Source organism: Pongo abelii, chromosome 19 (genome assembly GCF_028885655.2).
Source record: "Pongo abelii isolate AG06213 chromosome 19, NHGRI_mPonAbe1-v2.0_pri, whole genome shotgun sequence".
In the NCBI taxonomy this organism is placed as follows: domain Eukaryota; kingdom Metazoa; phylum Chordata; class Mammalia; order Primates; family Hominidae; genus Pongo; species Pongo abelii.
Genome location: NC_072004.2, coordinates 21,078,122 through 21,092,087, shown reverse-complemented (window position 1 = coordinate 21,092,087; position 13,966 = coordinate 21,078,122). Strand labels below are relative to the sequence as shown.

At 45.7% G+C, this 13,966-nt stretch overlaps 1 protein-coding gene and 1 non-coding gene across 6 annotated transcripts in view; one reads left to right on the top strand and one right to left on the bottom strand.

Moving 5' to 3' along the window:
- Positions 1-1,080: 1,080 nt before the first annotated feature.
- The window catches only part of ULK2 (unc-51 like autophagy activating kinase 2), a 107,018-nt gene continuing 94,132 nt past the window's right edge, over positions 1,081-13,966 (top strand). For 2 of the 5 annotated variants that reach the window (XM_024241516.3, XM_024241515.3), the window contains exons 1-3: positions 1,082-1,690; positions 3,209-3,301; positions 4,189-4,230. In XM_024241516.3, coding sequence (XP_024097284.1) covers positions 1,601-1,690; positions 3,209-3,301; positions 4,189-4,230 — 225 coding nt within the window. In that variant the 5' untranslated portion in view covers positions 1,082-1,600. Of the gene's footprint in view, positions 1,691-3,208; positions 3,302-4,188; positions 4,231-13,966 lie in introns of all 5 variants that reach the window. The other 3 variants (XR_008515311.2, XM_054536295.2, XM_063718430.1) reach the window with 2 other exon arrangements.
- TRNAG-CCC (transfer RNA glycine (anticodon CCC)) lies at positions 8,121-8,191 on the bottom strand. Its single transcript has one exon. It is a non-coding gene; the product is annotated as a tRNA-Gly (tRNA).

The following is a 13,966-nucleotide window of genomic DNA, read 5'->3' as shown; positions in this document are numbered from 1 at the left end:
TGGGTGTATGTGCAAACTTGCTTAAGTTGCTGTCAACTTTTGAAGGCTCCAGATTTTCAGTGTCTAACACAACCACCTGGGCCAGATGTAAGTAAGGACAGGATGACGTAAGCGTGCACAGTAGCAGAAGCAGAAACTCAGGGCCCTACGTTTTGAGCGTGTGAGGAAGGAGGGTTCTCTCAGAATCCTGGAGCTGACTCTGCCACGGTTCAGAGATCAGCTTGCAGGGACATGCAGTGGCAGTCGAGGTGGTGAGAGACCCCAAAAGCACATACCCTATACAACCGAACACACACTCAAGTGTGGAGCCTGCGTTTTCCATGATAGTTTCAAGCATATTGTTTATTAAATGGTTTCATAAGACACTTCCTTGCGGGAAACCTGACAATCTGTTCCTTGTCACTTGGACAGCTTTAACAATCAGGTAGAAAAGAAAGCTCCCTTCGGCCATGTGAAGTAAGCCCGAGGTCAAACTAGCCTGACACTGGGAGCCCCCAGGAGAGCCTTGAAAACGTGGGCGATCCTGAGTCGGTGTGCAGAAGCGATTCTCTGCGAAGAGGGCCCTGAGCTGTCACCAGCTTCTCGCAGTCAAGGGACCCCCAAAAGGTGCAGAATCCTGCCTGTCACCGTCCCTCTTGGGATGCTGAGCGAGTAAACCCCAAGAGGCGTCCGAAGGCCGGCAGTTTGGCAGCGTGAACTCTGGTTTTCCAGGGAGCGGGCAAAGCCTGGAGTAGCAGTTGCTCCTTTGCTCTGGCAGGAATCTGGGGGTCTACCCTGCACAGATAATCCATCCCGTCCTGCCTGCAGCTGGGGTTCAAGACCCGCTTCTCTGAAGTCCGCCTCCCAGCGGCCTGGAGCCCGGGACGTGGTCGGCTCGAATCTGCTCCCCAGGCCCAGAACGGAGCCCGCAGCCCGTAACCCGCTGTGGCCGCAGCGGGTCGCGCCCTTCGTCCCCGCCTCAGCAGCGGCGGAGGATCTGTCCAGCTGCGGGCGCCAAGCCCGGGCCGCACTCCTTTCCCCGGCGGAGGGAGCCAGCTGGCGCTGCGGCCTTCAAGGCGCGCGGACGTCGCGGAGGGCAGCCAGTCGCGCGGGAGCGGGTAGCGCGCGTGAGGGCGTTGGGCGCCGTCGCGAGGCGAGGAAGCGCGGGGCCGCGGCGGTGCGGCTTCTAGGGCGGCGGTTGCCGCCGCCGCAGCAGCGCCCCGAGCGGGGAGGGCCGAGGAGGCCGGACGAGCTGGGGATGGAGAGTACCGGGCCCTTCACTGCCTCAGAGCGCGTGTGCGGCTCTGGGCGCGCACAGTGACGGTGACGGCGCCCCTGGCCCGGCAGCGCCGAGGCCGCTTCGCCAGACAGCCCGCGGCCGGCGGCAGGCCGGGCCATGAGCGGCAGGGGCCGGGCCGGGCGTCGCTGACCCCGGCTCCGTGCGGCAGCTTCCCCCGTTTCCGCTCCGGTCTCTCGGCATGAGAGTCCGCCCGGGCCCGGGGCTGTGGCTGCCCCAGACCCGCCGCCCGCTGTCGCGCTCCGGGCCCGCGGACCCGCGGTGCTGATACCTGCGCCGCACTGCGCCGCCCGCCCGTCCGCTGTGTGCCCCGGGGGCGCGGCCATGGAGGTGGTGGGCGACTTCGAGTACAGCAAGAGGGATCTCGTGGGACACGGGGCCTTCGCCGTGGTCTTCCGGGGGCGGCACCGCCAGGTGAGCGCCGGCCGGGGCGAGGCCGGGCCCCGGGCGGCAGGCAGGGGGCTAGGTAGTTCTGAAACTTGGCGCAGCCGCGAGCCGAGACCCCCCGACTCGGCTAGCCGCCCGGGTATGCTATTGTGCGCGCAGCCCGTTTCGCGGTTTGTTTTGGTCCTGTGAGGGTTGTTGTGAGGCCCAAGCCTCTGGCAGCGCTCCGCCTACCGACCGGCTGCTGCTGATCCCCCTGTGTGCCCGGGACCCACCCCGCGGGCCGCCCGCAGGAGCCTTTGCACCCAGGTTACCCTGGACCCAAAATAGACTGTACTGCACCGTGCAGACTCGAGGCTTGGGCGTTAATGGACCTTTGGTTTTTTTCCCCGTGCCCAGGGCTGGTCACTTTTGAGGTTGATATTACAGACCCAGCGGAAAATGGGCGGATGTCCCGTTAGCCTCAGGCTTTCTCAGCCTGGGAGGTGTCACCTTTCCCAGCACTGGTCCCCTGCACCCCGAAGAGCCCTCGCACCGTTTTCCCCCCTGGAGTCAGATAGACGAGCTCCGGGTGAGAAAGGTGGTTAGACAATTCATTTTCAATCACCTTGAACATGAAATCGTGTTTAAGCCTTAAAAAAATTTTTTTAAGCCTTTGCTGTTTCGCAAGTACAGTTACACGAGATTTTAGAATCTAAAGAATTTGGAAAGGCATATCGGAAGTGGAAATAATCTTAAAGGGTGTGGCAGTTCTGGTTGTTGCCAAAGGGGCGTGTTAAAAGTGGGCTGACTTTATTGCTTATCGGATAAAGTAATGCTACTTTTCTTATTTATTTATTTATTTATTTATTTATTTATTTTTGAGACAGAGTCTCGCTTTGTCGCCCAGGCTGGAGTGCCGTGGCGAGATCTCCGCTCACTGCAACCGCTGCCTCCCGGGCTCAAGCGATTCTCCTGCCTCAGCCTCCTGAGTAGCTGGGATTACAGGCGCCCGCCACCACGCCCGCCTAATTTTTTTTTTTTGTATTTTTAGTAGAGATGGGGTTTCACCACGTTGGCCAGTGTGGTCTTGAACTCCTGACCTCAGGTGATCCGATCCGCCCGCCTCAGCCTCCCAAAGTGCTGGGATTACAGGTGTGAGCCACGGCGCCCGGCCTACTTTTCATTTATTAGGAAAATAATTTAGAACTCAAGCACGGTGTAATCCTTCCAGGCTAACAAATAACTTTTCAATTAACTGTATCACCTTCCAAGTTTATTTCTACATTTGTCCATAACTTTGAAGTGGTTGTGAACTGTTCTTTTTTCATTTAATGTTAGTTACTATGTGGACTTCATATTTGTTATTTTTAGAAGTTGTGTTGTAGGACCTTGGCATATTACACTATAATTTATGAAATCACTTTCCCATTATTGAAAATACAGGTTCTTTTCCATTTTTCCCCAATGCCGTACATTTATTTGCCAAAAACGCCTTTGCGCTTGTAAATTTTTTTCTGTTATTTATGTGGAATGGTATCTAGGAGTAACACTGTTTTTCCTTTTCAGAAAACTGATTGGGAGGTAGCTATTAAAAGTATTAATAAAAAGAACTTGTCAAAATCACAAATACTGCTTGGAAAGGAAATTAAAATCTTAAAGGTATGTTACTTTATGTAGTAGTATTCATATAAGGTTAAAACTTAATTTAAATGAGTACATGCTGCCATCCTTTTCAATTTTGATAGTTGGGTCCAAGTTTGAGAATTTTCAACTGTTGCTCTCCTTTTTGCATGCTCACTTTTTTAAAACATTGAGTACTCGGAAGCTATTTTTAAGAACGAAAGCTCAGAGGGATTCTGTGAAGACTGAGTTTAGCTTCTCATCATTTCTCTTTTTCCTAGTGACTGTGTTGTTGTTTGAGAAGAGGGCCAGGCAGACCCATCTTGTACATTGTTTTTACCTCTCCTGTTGTCCCCTTTCATGTTACTACTAAGTTTTTTGGGGAGAGTAGGGGCGCTTGGGGTCTTTCTTTAAATTGAAGAAAGTTATATTCCTTGGAGGTGGCCTTTTTAGATCACTCACAACCAGTGTTATCTAAGTGGGATGGTTTGAGAAGATGGTTAAGTAAGTCTGGGAAACCCCATTTGCTAAATACTTCTTGGAGATTCACAAAGCCTATGGCTCATTAAAGAAAGTCTGAAAAACTCTACAATGAAGAAACTTGTTTCAAAGTACTTAACCTAGTGTTCTCCAAACTAATACAAGCGTGGAACCCTCATTTAACACCCGATTTCCTCAAAACTGCTTCCTGTGGAGAGCTCTTTTTTAAGAATTGTAGCTCTTTGAGCTAAAAATCATATTTTCTTTCAGTGAGATAATGTGCTTTTTGTTTGATCAGGCACATTTCTTATTCTTTAATTGAATTTTTATAGTCTATTAATATAATACTAGAAGTGTATGTGTATACTTTAATTTTATTTACATATTAAAATATAGTAAAGTCATTAGAATACTTACATATTTTTCATTCTCAATTTTCTTAATAGGAACTTCAGCATGAAAATATTGTAGCACTCTATGATGTTCAGGTACCTTATTTTGAAAATTTTTAAAAATTAAAATAAAATTTTTTAAATTTCATACAGATTTAAGTGACTCTTAATAGAAATAAAAATGACCTTAATTCTTGTTGAAAAGATGCATAGCTTGAGTTACATGTTCCTGAATTAAGAAATTGTTTAAAACAGAACAGAGTAATAGGCTGAAAGAATATGCTGCATGAATAAGTTTATTAACAATTGATAATATACTATAGGTGTAGCATTGTTTTAGGTGAAGTAGAGGAATATTGATACCAGATCTAGCATTCTCTGATGAATGTTGAAAGGACTATTAAAAATAGAGCTTTTTTTTTTTTTTTTTTTTTTTTACGGAGTCTCACTCTGTCTCTTGGGCTGCAGTGCAGTGGCTTGATCTCGGCTCACTGCAACCGCCACCTCCCCAGTTTAAGTGATTCTCCTGCCTCAGCCTCCCGAGTAGCTAGGACTATAGGTGTGCACCACTATGCCCGGCTAGTTTTTTTGTGTGTGTTTTTAGTAGAGATGGAGTTTCACCGTGTTGGCCAGGCTTGTCTCAAACTCCTGACCTCAAGTCATCCTCCCACCTTAGCCTCCCAAAGTGCTGGGATTACAGGCGTGAGTCACTGCGCCTGCCTAAATAGAAGTTTTTTTTTTAAAAAAAAACATTTTTTTTATTTTGTAGAGATAGGGTCTATGTTGCTTAGGCTAGTCTTGAACTCCTGGGCTCAAGGGATCCTTCTGCCTCAGCCTCTCAAAGTGCTGGGATTACAGATGTGAGCCACTACACATGACCTACATAGAGCTTTTTCTTCTTATGAAAGCAATATTTGTAAATTGAAAAAATATTAGAAAATAAATTTAAAACAAGGACACTATGCATGTTCATCACCCAGTTATATCTATGATTATAGGTTATAGATATATTTGTGTATGCTATGGCATGCAGTAGAGTTGCATTTTATTTGGAATGGGAAGTAGGTTCTAAAGTCATCCACTAAGGCAAAATTTCCGTATAGTCAAAATTACTCTTGGAAATCCTTTTCAGATCTCAGCATTGGAGAAAATTGCTGTTTTCTGGGTGTAGCACCAGATGAAGTAGCTGGCTTATATTTAGGGCCATATTATGTTAAACAATCCTTTAAATGCTAGAATCAGGCTGGGTGTGGTGGCTTGAGCCTGTAATTCTTGCTACTCAGGAGGCTGAGGCAGGAAGGTCACTTGAGCACAGGAGTTGAAGGCTGCAGTGAGCTGTGATCCTGCCACTGCAGTCATGCCTGGACAACAGAGCAAGATCGTCTCTTAAAAAAAAAAAACAAAAAACCAAAAACTAGAATCGCTTGTAGCTAGTGTGATACCATGTGAGAGCTGTGGGGACCTGAGACTCCCAGAGGGAACAGCCGATTCTGGTTGTCTCTCCACTGTCACTCCAGGGCAGGTCAGCATGCGTGATTTACGTAATTTCTTTCTTTTGCTTAGTCTGGACAGTTGAATTCGGGTAAGGTAAATGTATATGTTATGTGATCCTATTACATATGTATTTCTAGCTAAAACCTCTTCTGTATTCACTTGCATTACTCAAATTCATTCATTTGACAAGCTTTTTTTTTTGGAGACAGTCTCACTCTGTCGCCCAGGCTGGAGTGAAGTGGTGTGAGCTTGGCTCACTGCAACCTCTGCCCCCCCAGGTTAAAGTGATTCTTGTGCCTCAGTCTCCCAAGTAGCTGGGATTATAGGCGCCTGCCACCATGTCCAGCTAAGTTTTGTATTTTTAGTAGAGACAGGGTTTCACTATATTGGCCATGCTGGTCTCGAACTCCTGACCTCAGGTGATCCTCCTGCCTCTGCCTCCCAAAATGCTGGGATTACAGATGTAAGCCACCACTCCCGGCCTGTTTTGCAAGTTTTTGAGTGACTATTATGTGCCAGGCATTGTTCTGAGTGCTAGGAATCAGGCAGTGAATAAAACAAAGTCTTTGCTTTCAATATGTTTAGTTTTAGTGGGGTGAGACAAATGGGCTGTTGTATATTTACTTTTTAAAAAATACTGTCATTTTTCAGCTGGGCACGGTGGCTCATACCTGTGATCCCAGGACTTTGGAAGGCTGAGGCAGGCGGGTCACCTGAGGTTGGGAGTTTGAGACCAGCCTAACCAACACGGAGGAACCCCATTTCTACTAAAAATACAAAAATTAGCCAGGCATGGTGGTGGGTGCCTGTAATCCCAGCTACTCAGGAGCCTGAGGCAGGAGAATTGCTTGAGCCCAGGAGGTGGAGGTTGCATTGAGCTGAGATTGCGCCATTGCACTCCAGCCTGGGTAACGAGCGAAACTCCGTCTCAAAAAAAAAAAATTGTCATTTTTCATGTGGTCATATCATAACACAAAGTAACTAAACTCGTGTTATAAGATGTTTAACTTTTTTTGCCCGATTGCGATGGCTCACGCCTGTAATCCACACTTTGGGAGGCTGAGGCAAGTGGATCACCTGATGTCAGGAGTTCAAGACCAGCCTGGCCAACATGGCAAAACTCTGTCTCTGCTAAAAATACAAAAATCAGCTGGGCGTGGTGGCGGGCGCCTGTAATCCCAGTTATTCAGGAGGCTGAGGCAGGAGAATCACTTGAACCTGGGAGGCGGAGGTTGCAATGAGCTGAGATCGTGCCACTGCACTCCAGCCTAGGTGACAGAGCCAGACTCCATCTCGGGGGGGGGGGGGGAAAAAGAAAAAGGATGTTTAAGTTTTTTCTAACAGAAAAATGCTGTAAGAATTATGTATACTTTCTGAACATATTTTTGATTATTTAACTTCAATTTCTAATTGGAAAGACCAAGTCAAATAGCATGCACAGTGTTAAAATTTTTGATTGTAGAGTATGATTGCTTTCCAAAAAATTTACAATTTAAACTTCCATCCATGGAATATGTGAATGCAGTGAGTATATTTTGTTACCTGTTCAGATAGCTGTAATTCGTTTCTTCATTTGAGAAATTCAAAGCAGCATGAAAAGGGGAGAAACCTTTTAAGTCAAAACTAAACTCATCTCTCAGTCCCTAGTTGAAATGTTGGTTCTCCTCACTGCTGTTTGTATAGTTTGTCTTAGTCTCTGTAGATAGAGGGCACCAAGTGGTACAACTCAGTGCCTAGTACAAAAACTGTTAAATAATGTTAACTCTTTAGTTGCCCAATCTTGGAGAGATACAGAAAACCCTGGCAATTGCAGAGTAGGTTTTGTTTTGAAAGTATACTTAGATGATTTTCTTTTTCTTTTTTTTTTTTTTTTTGAGACGGAGTCTCGTTCTGTTGGCCAGGCTGGAGTGCAGTGGCACGATCTTGGCTCACTGCAAGCTTCGCCTCCTAGGTTCACGCCATTCTCCTGCCTCAGCCTCCAGAGTAGCTGGGACTACAGGCGCCCGCCATCATACCCGGCTAATTTTTGTATTTTTAGTAGAGACGGGGTTTCACCTTGTTAACCAGGATGGTCTCGATCTCCTGACCTCGTGATCCGCCCATCTCGGCCTCCCAAAGTGCTGGGATAACAGGCATGAGCCACCATGCCCGGCCTTGCTTAGATTATTTTCTATCAGAATGAAAAGTATTTTTTAGTACCAGCTTTGATTATAGAATGAGGTATCATTAGGGAGAACATACTAAAAAATGTGAATTGTTAATCAGGAATTTCAGGATGACTGCATTCAAATGTTGTATTATTTTGTACATGGTATACTATTAGAACTAATTTTTTTTCTTTTTCTTTTTTTTTTTTTTTTGAGAAGAAGTCTCGCTCTTGTCACCCAGGGTGGAGTGCAATGGCACAATCTCAGCTCATTGCACCTCTGCCTCCTGAGTTCAAGGGATTCTCCTGCCTCAGCCTCCTGAATAGCTGGGATTAAGTTGGGAGCTGCATTGGCCAGGAATCAAACCTGGGTCTTCTGCGTGGGAGGCAAGAATTCTACCACTGAACCACCAATGCTTTGAAACTAATTTATAAAAACAAATTTAAGAAGTGTCAGGCCAAGCGCGGTGGCTCATGCCTATAATACCAGCACTTTGGGAGGCCGAGGCAGGCGGATCGCCTGAGGTCAGGAGTTTGAGGCCAGCGTGACCAACATGGAGAAACCCTTTCTCCACTAAAAATACAAAATTAGCTGGGCATGGTGGCACATGCCTGTAATTCCAGCTACTCGGGAGGCTGAGGTAGGAGAATCTCTTGAACCGAAGAGGCGGAAGTTGCAGTGAGCCGAGATCGCGCCATTGCACTCCAGCCTGGGCAACAAGAGGGAAACTCCATCTCAAAAAAAAAAAAAGAAGTATTAATCAAACGTCTTAAGTATTTGGCTATTAAATAAACAGAGTTTTGACCTAATACTTTATATTTGTTTTATTGATTCAAATTGTTCATCAAGGGGTACAGTATGTTTAGGAACTAATACAGTAACTATCAACTTGAAGTGAATGTCATTTTTACTGACCATTAGTTTTGGTTATCTGTCTGAAGTTTATAAATTGAGAACTTTTGATGTTGTAAAAATCAGCTTTCAGTTTAGATGACACTTAAAAAGAAATGCATTTTCCCTCTAATTCCAAAAGTAATATATGCCCACAGTTAAAATAATCAAATTGAATGGTAAATTAGAAAAGAGATGGCAATTCCCAGGGATAACCACTGTTTGGTATATTTGTTTTAGAATTTTCTAAATACATATATCAATCTATAACCATTTATACTTAGTTTTTAAAGCTTTTGATTTTGAGAGAATTAGTAGTGTTTGTACAGAAATGCAACTTGTTTTATTAAGCTTAATGTATCTTAAATACCTTTTCATAATCAGTATAGTATTGTAGGGCTAAATGATAATTTACTTAAAACCCAATTATGAGCCAGGCATGGTGGCTCACACCATAAACTCAGTGCTTTGGGAAGCTGAAGCCGGAGGGTTGCTTGAGGCCAGAAGTTCAAGACCAGCCTGTGCAACATAGTGAGACCCTGTTTCTACAAAAAATAAAGTTAGCCAAATGCGGTGGCACATACCTGTAATCTCACCCAGCTACTTGGGAGGCTAAAGTGGAAGGAACGCTCGAGCCCGGGAACTTGAAGTTACATTGAGCTGTGATTGCACCACCAGCCACTGTACTCCAGCTTGGGTGACAGAGTGAGTCCTGTAGCTTAAAAAACCACCGAATTATGGCTATTTGGAGTGGTTCCTATTTTTTCCCTATTGGAAACATTACTGCAGAGAAAGATGTATGCATATATCTTTGTGTGTTTTTATAGTGTTCCTATAGAATAAATTCCTTGAAGTGGAATTGCTTGGTCAAAGATATTAGCTATTTTTTAAAGGATTATACCAGTTCTTTCTGTTACCCAGGCTGGAGTGCAGCGACACAATCTCGGCTCACTGCAACCTCTGCCTCCTGAGTTCAAGTGATTCTCTTGCCTCAGCCTCCCAAGTAGCTGGGATTACAGGTGGATAATTTTGTTTTTGTATTTTTAGCAGAGATGGAGCTTCACCTTGTTGCCCAGGCTGGTCTTGAACTTCTGACCTCAGGTGACCTGCCTGCCTCAGCCTTCCAAAGTGCTGGGATTACAGGCCTGAGCCACCGCACTCAGCCTATACTAGTTCTTTTTAACCAGTAGTGACCTTTTTAAAAAAAAATTTTATAATCTCACACTAGGAAAATATCTTTAAAAACATTTTTGAATTATATTTACTTAATTAATAGAGATGAGGTCACTGTGTTGCCCAGGCTGGTCTCGAACTCCTGGACTAAAGTGATCCTCCTGCCTTGGCTTCCTGAAGTGCTGGGATTATAGGCGTGAGCCACCATGCCCAGCCTAATTTTTTTATTACTTTTCTTTTCTTTCTTTTTTTTTTTTTTTTGAGACGGAGTTTCACTCTGTTGCCCAGGTTGGAGTGCAGTGGCACGATCTTGGCTCGCTGCAACCTCTGCCTCCTGGGCTCAAGCAGTTCTCCTGCCTCAGCCTCCCAAGTAGCTGGGATTACAGGCGCCCACCACCACAACTGGCTAATTTTTATATTTTTAGTAGAAATGGGGTTTCACCATGTTGGCTAGGCTGGCCTCGAACTCCTGACCTCAAGTGATCCACCTGCCTCGGCCTCCCAAAGTTCTGAGATTACAGATGTAAGCCACTGCACCCAGCTGGTATTTTTTTTTCTTAAATCATTAGGGTATCAGTCATCTTTTTGCTGTATTTGTCTTTTTACATTTCTTCTGTGACGTTCCCATTGCTGTCCTATGATGCATAGGTTGTGTTCATTTTTCTTACTGATTTATTTGTGACTAGTATTTCTTGAGCTAGTTAATGAGATGTACAGGAGTATAGTGGTGAACAAAGTAGAAATGGTCCTTTTTATTGTGGAACTCTTACAGGATATTAGGGAAGATGACATTAAGCAAATAGTTACTATTTCTTTTTTTTTTCTTTTTCGAGACAGGGTCTGGCTGTCTGGCCCAGGCTGGAGTGCAGTGGCATGATCACGCCTCACTGCAGCCTCCACCCTCTGGGCTTAAGCCATCCTCCCACCTCAGCCTTCGAAGTATCTGGGACTACAGGCAGGCACCACCATGCCTGGCTAATTTTTCTATTTTTTGTAGAGATGGAGTTTCACCATGTTGCTCAGCCTGGTCTCAAACTTCTGAGCTTAAGTGACCTGCCCACCTTGGCTTCCCAAAGTGCTGGGATTACAGGCGTGAGCCACTATACCCGGGCCAATAGTTACTATTTCCAAGTGTGCCAAGTGCTGTAAGGAAGAGCTGTTGGCGACGTTTGAACAATATGGGGCCTAGGAAAATGGGACAAGGGAAGGCTTCCTGGGGAAATGATGTCTGTAGAGATTGAGGGATGGGTGGGAGAAGGCTAGGTGGGGGTTAATGGGAGAAAATAAAGTAAGTTTCCCAAGGAGATGAAGCCTTCTGTAAAGAAGATCTCTTCTGTCCTCACTGACAGGAGAGATCACTGAGTTTGAGGAACTGGAAGAAGGCTAGTGTGTCTGGAGTACAGTAATGAGAGCCAGAGCATAGTGTTAGATGATACTGGAGAGGTTAGCAGGAGCCAGATCTGATCTTTATCTTAAGGACAGTACAAAGCTATTGAAGAGTTTTAAAAGCAGGAGAGGTGATAGCGTTTTTATTTTTCAAAAGATAAATCTCCTAGAGCACTCTGAGCATGAGATAAGTACTTTAACTTAGGAATACATAACTGTGTGATTGTCAGTGGCCTGGTTAAATATCTGCCTCTTGGTAATTTTTAGTATCACAAGAAAAAGATGATTAATTTAATAGGTGGTGCTCATAAAACTGAGACATCTGACAAAAAATAGAATTGGAACACCATTCTCATCATTTTCCAAAATCATTTCCAAATGAATTAAAGGCTTAAATATATAAAGTAAACAATAACAGTCTCAGAATAATATTTAAATGACTGTGCAATCCAAGGGATGGAAAGACATTTTAAATCAAGATAAGAAACTCAGAAGCTGTAGTATCAGAAGTTGTAATAGGGACATACAAAACATTTTTTTTTTTTTGAGACAGAGTCTTGCTCTGTCACCCAGGCTGGAGTGCAATGCTGTGATCTTGGCCCCCTGCAACGTCCACCTCCCAGGTTCAAGCGATTCTCCCTGCCTCAGCCTCCTGAGTAGCTGGGATTACAGGCGCCCCGCCACCACGCGTGGCTAATGTCTGTATTTTTGGTAGAGACGAGGTTTCGCCATATTGGCCAGCCTGGTCTCGAACTCCCGACCTCAGGTGATCTGCCCGTCTTGGCCTCCCAGTGTTGGGATTACAGGTGTGAGCCACTGTGCCCGGCTATAAAAAATTTTAAAACTCTTTTTTTTTTTTTGTGACGGAGTCTCGCTCTGTCCCCCAGGCTGGAGTGCAGTGGCGCGATCTCGGCTCACTGCAAGCTCCGCTTCCTGGGTTCCTGCCATTCTCCTGCCTTAGGCTCCCGAGTAGCTGGGACTACAGGCACCTGCCACCATGCCCGGCTAATTTTTTGTATTTTTAGTAGAGACGGGGTTTCACTGTGTTAGCCAGGATGGTCTCGATCTCCTGACCTTGTGATCCGCCCGACTCGGCCTCCTAAAGTGCTGAGATTACAGGCATGAGCCACCGCGCCCAGCCTCAAACATTATTTGAGAAAAAGAAACATGCCATATACTGCTACAGTATAATTCTGTTTTGTAAATTTTGGGAAGAGTCAGAAGTAGGCTAGGGTGATAGAAATCAGAACAGAGGTTGCCTCTTGGTCCCAGGGACTGATGGGAAAGGGGCATGAGAGAACTTTTTGGGGTGATGGAATTGTTATGTATTTTGATTGGCAGGGTAGATACGTAGGTGTAAGTATTTGTCACAACACATTGAACTGTACATTTATTTTTATTTTTAAATACTTATTTAGAAATGGGGTCTTACTCTGTTACTCAGGCTGGAGTGCATTTCTTCTGTGGCGCCATCATATCTCACGGCAGCCTCTAACTCCTGGGCTTAAGCGATCTTCCTGCCTTTGCCTCCTGAGTAGCTGGGATTACAGGCTTGTGCCACCATGCTCAGTGTATACCATTATTAAAAAGAAAGAGCTATTTATATCTAGGTAAGAAAGAATGATAATATCAATGGAGACAGAGGCCTGGACAGATTAGTGAGATGTTTAGGAGATAGAATTGGTAGGACTTGGGCACTTGGACTGTAGGAGGTAAACAAGAAGGAATCAGAGTTGATAGCTCTTTGTCATGTTTTGAGATATTTTTCCCATTTTGTTTGGTATTTTTGGGGGGGTCTTATTTTAGACTTTTTTTCCTTTTTTTTTTTTTTTTTTGAGATGGAGTCTTGCTCTGTTGCCCAGGCTGGAGTGCAATGTCACAGTGTCGGCTCACTACAAACTCCGCCTCTCGGGTTCAAGTGATTCTCCTGCCTTAGCTTCCCTGGTAGCTGGGATTACAGGCACCTGCTACCACACCCAGCTAATTATTGTATTTTTAGTAGAGACAGGGTTTCTTTTCTTTTTTTTTTTTTTTGAGTTGGAGTCTCGCTCTGTTGCCCAGGCTGGAGTGCAGTGGCGTGATCTCGGCTCACTCAAGCTCTGCCTCCCGGGTTCACGCCATTCTCCTGCCTCAGCCTCCCGCGTAGCTGGGACTACAGGCGCCCGCCACCATGCCTGGCTAATTTTTTGTATTTTTAGTAGAGACGGGGTTTCACCGTGTTAGCCAGGATGGTCTCGATCTCCTGACCTCGTGATCCACCCGCCTCGGCCTCCCAAAGTGCTGGGATTACAGGCGTGAACCACCGAGCCCGGCCCAAGACAGGGTTTCACCATGCTGGCCGGGCTGGTCTCGAACTCCCGACCTCAGGTGATCTGCCCGCCTCAGCCTCCCAAAGTGCTGGGATTACAGGCGTGAGCCACCGCACCTGGCCTAGCCTCTTTTTTTTTTTTTTGAGATGGAGTCTTGTTCTGTTGCCAAGTCTGGAGTACAGTGGCGTGATCTCAGCTCACTGCAACCTCTGCTTCCTGGGTTCAAGCGATTCTACTGCCTCAGCCTCCTGAGTAGCTGGGATTCCAGGCACCTGCCACCAAGCCCAGCTAATTTTTTGTATTTTTAGTAGAGACGGGGTTTCACCATCTTGGCCAGGCTGGTCTTGAACTCCTGACCTCGTGATCCATTCACTTCTGCCTCCCAAAGTGCTGGGATTACAGGCTTAAGCCACCATGCCCCTGCCTGTCTCT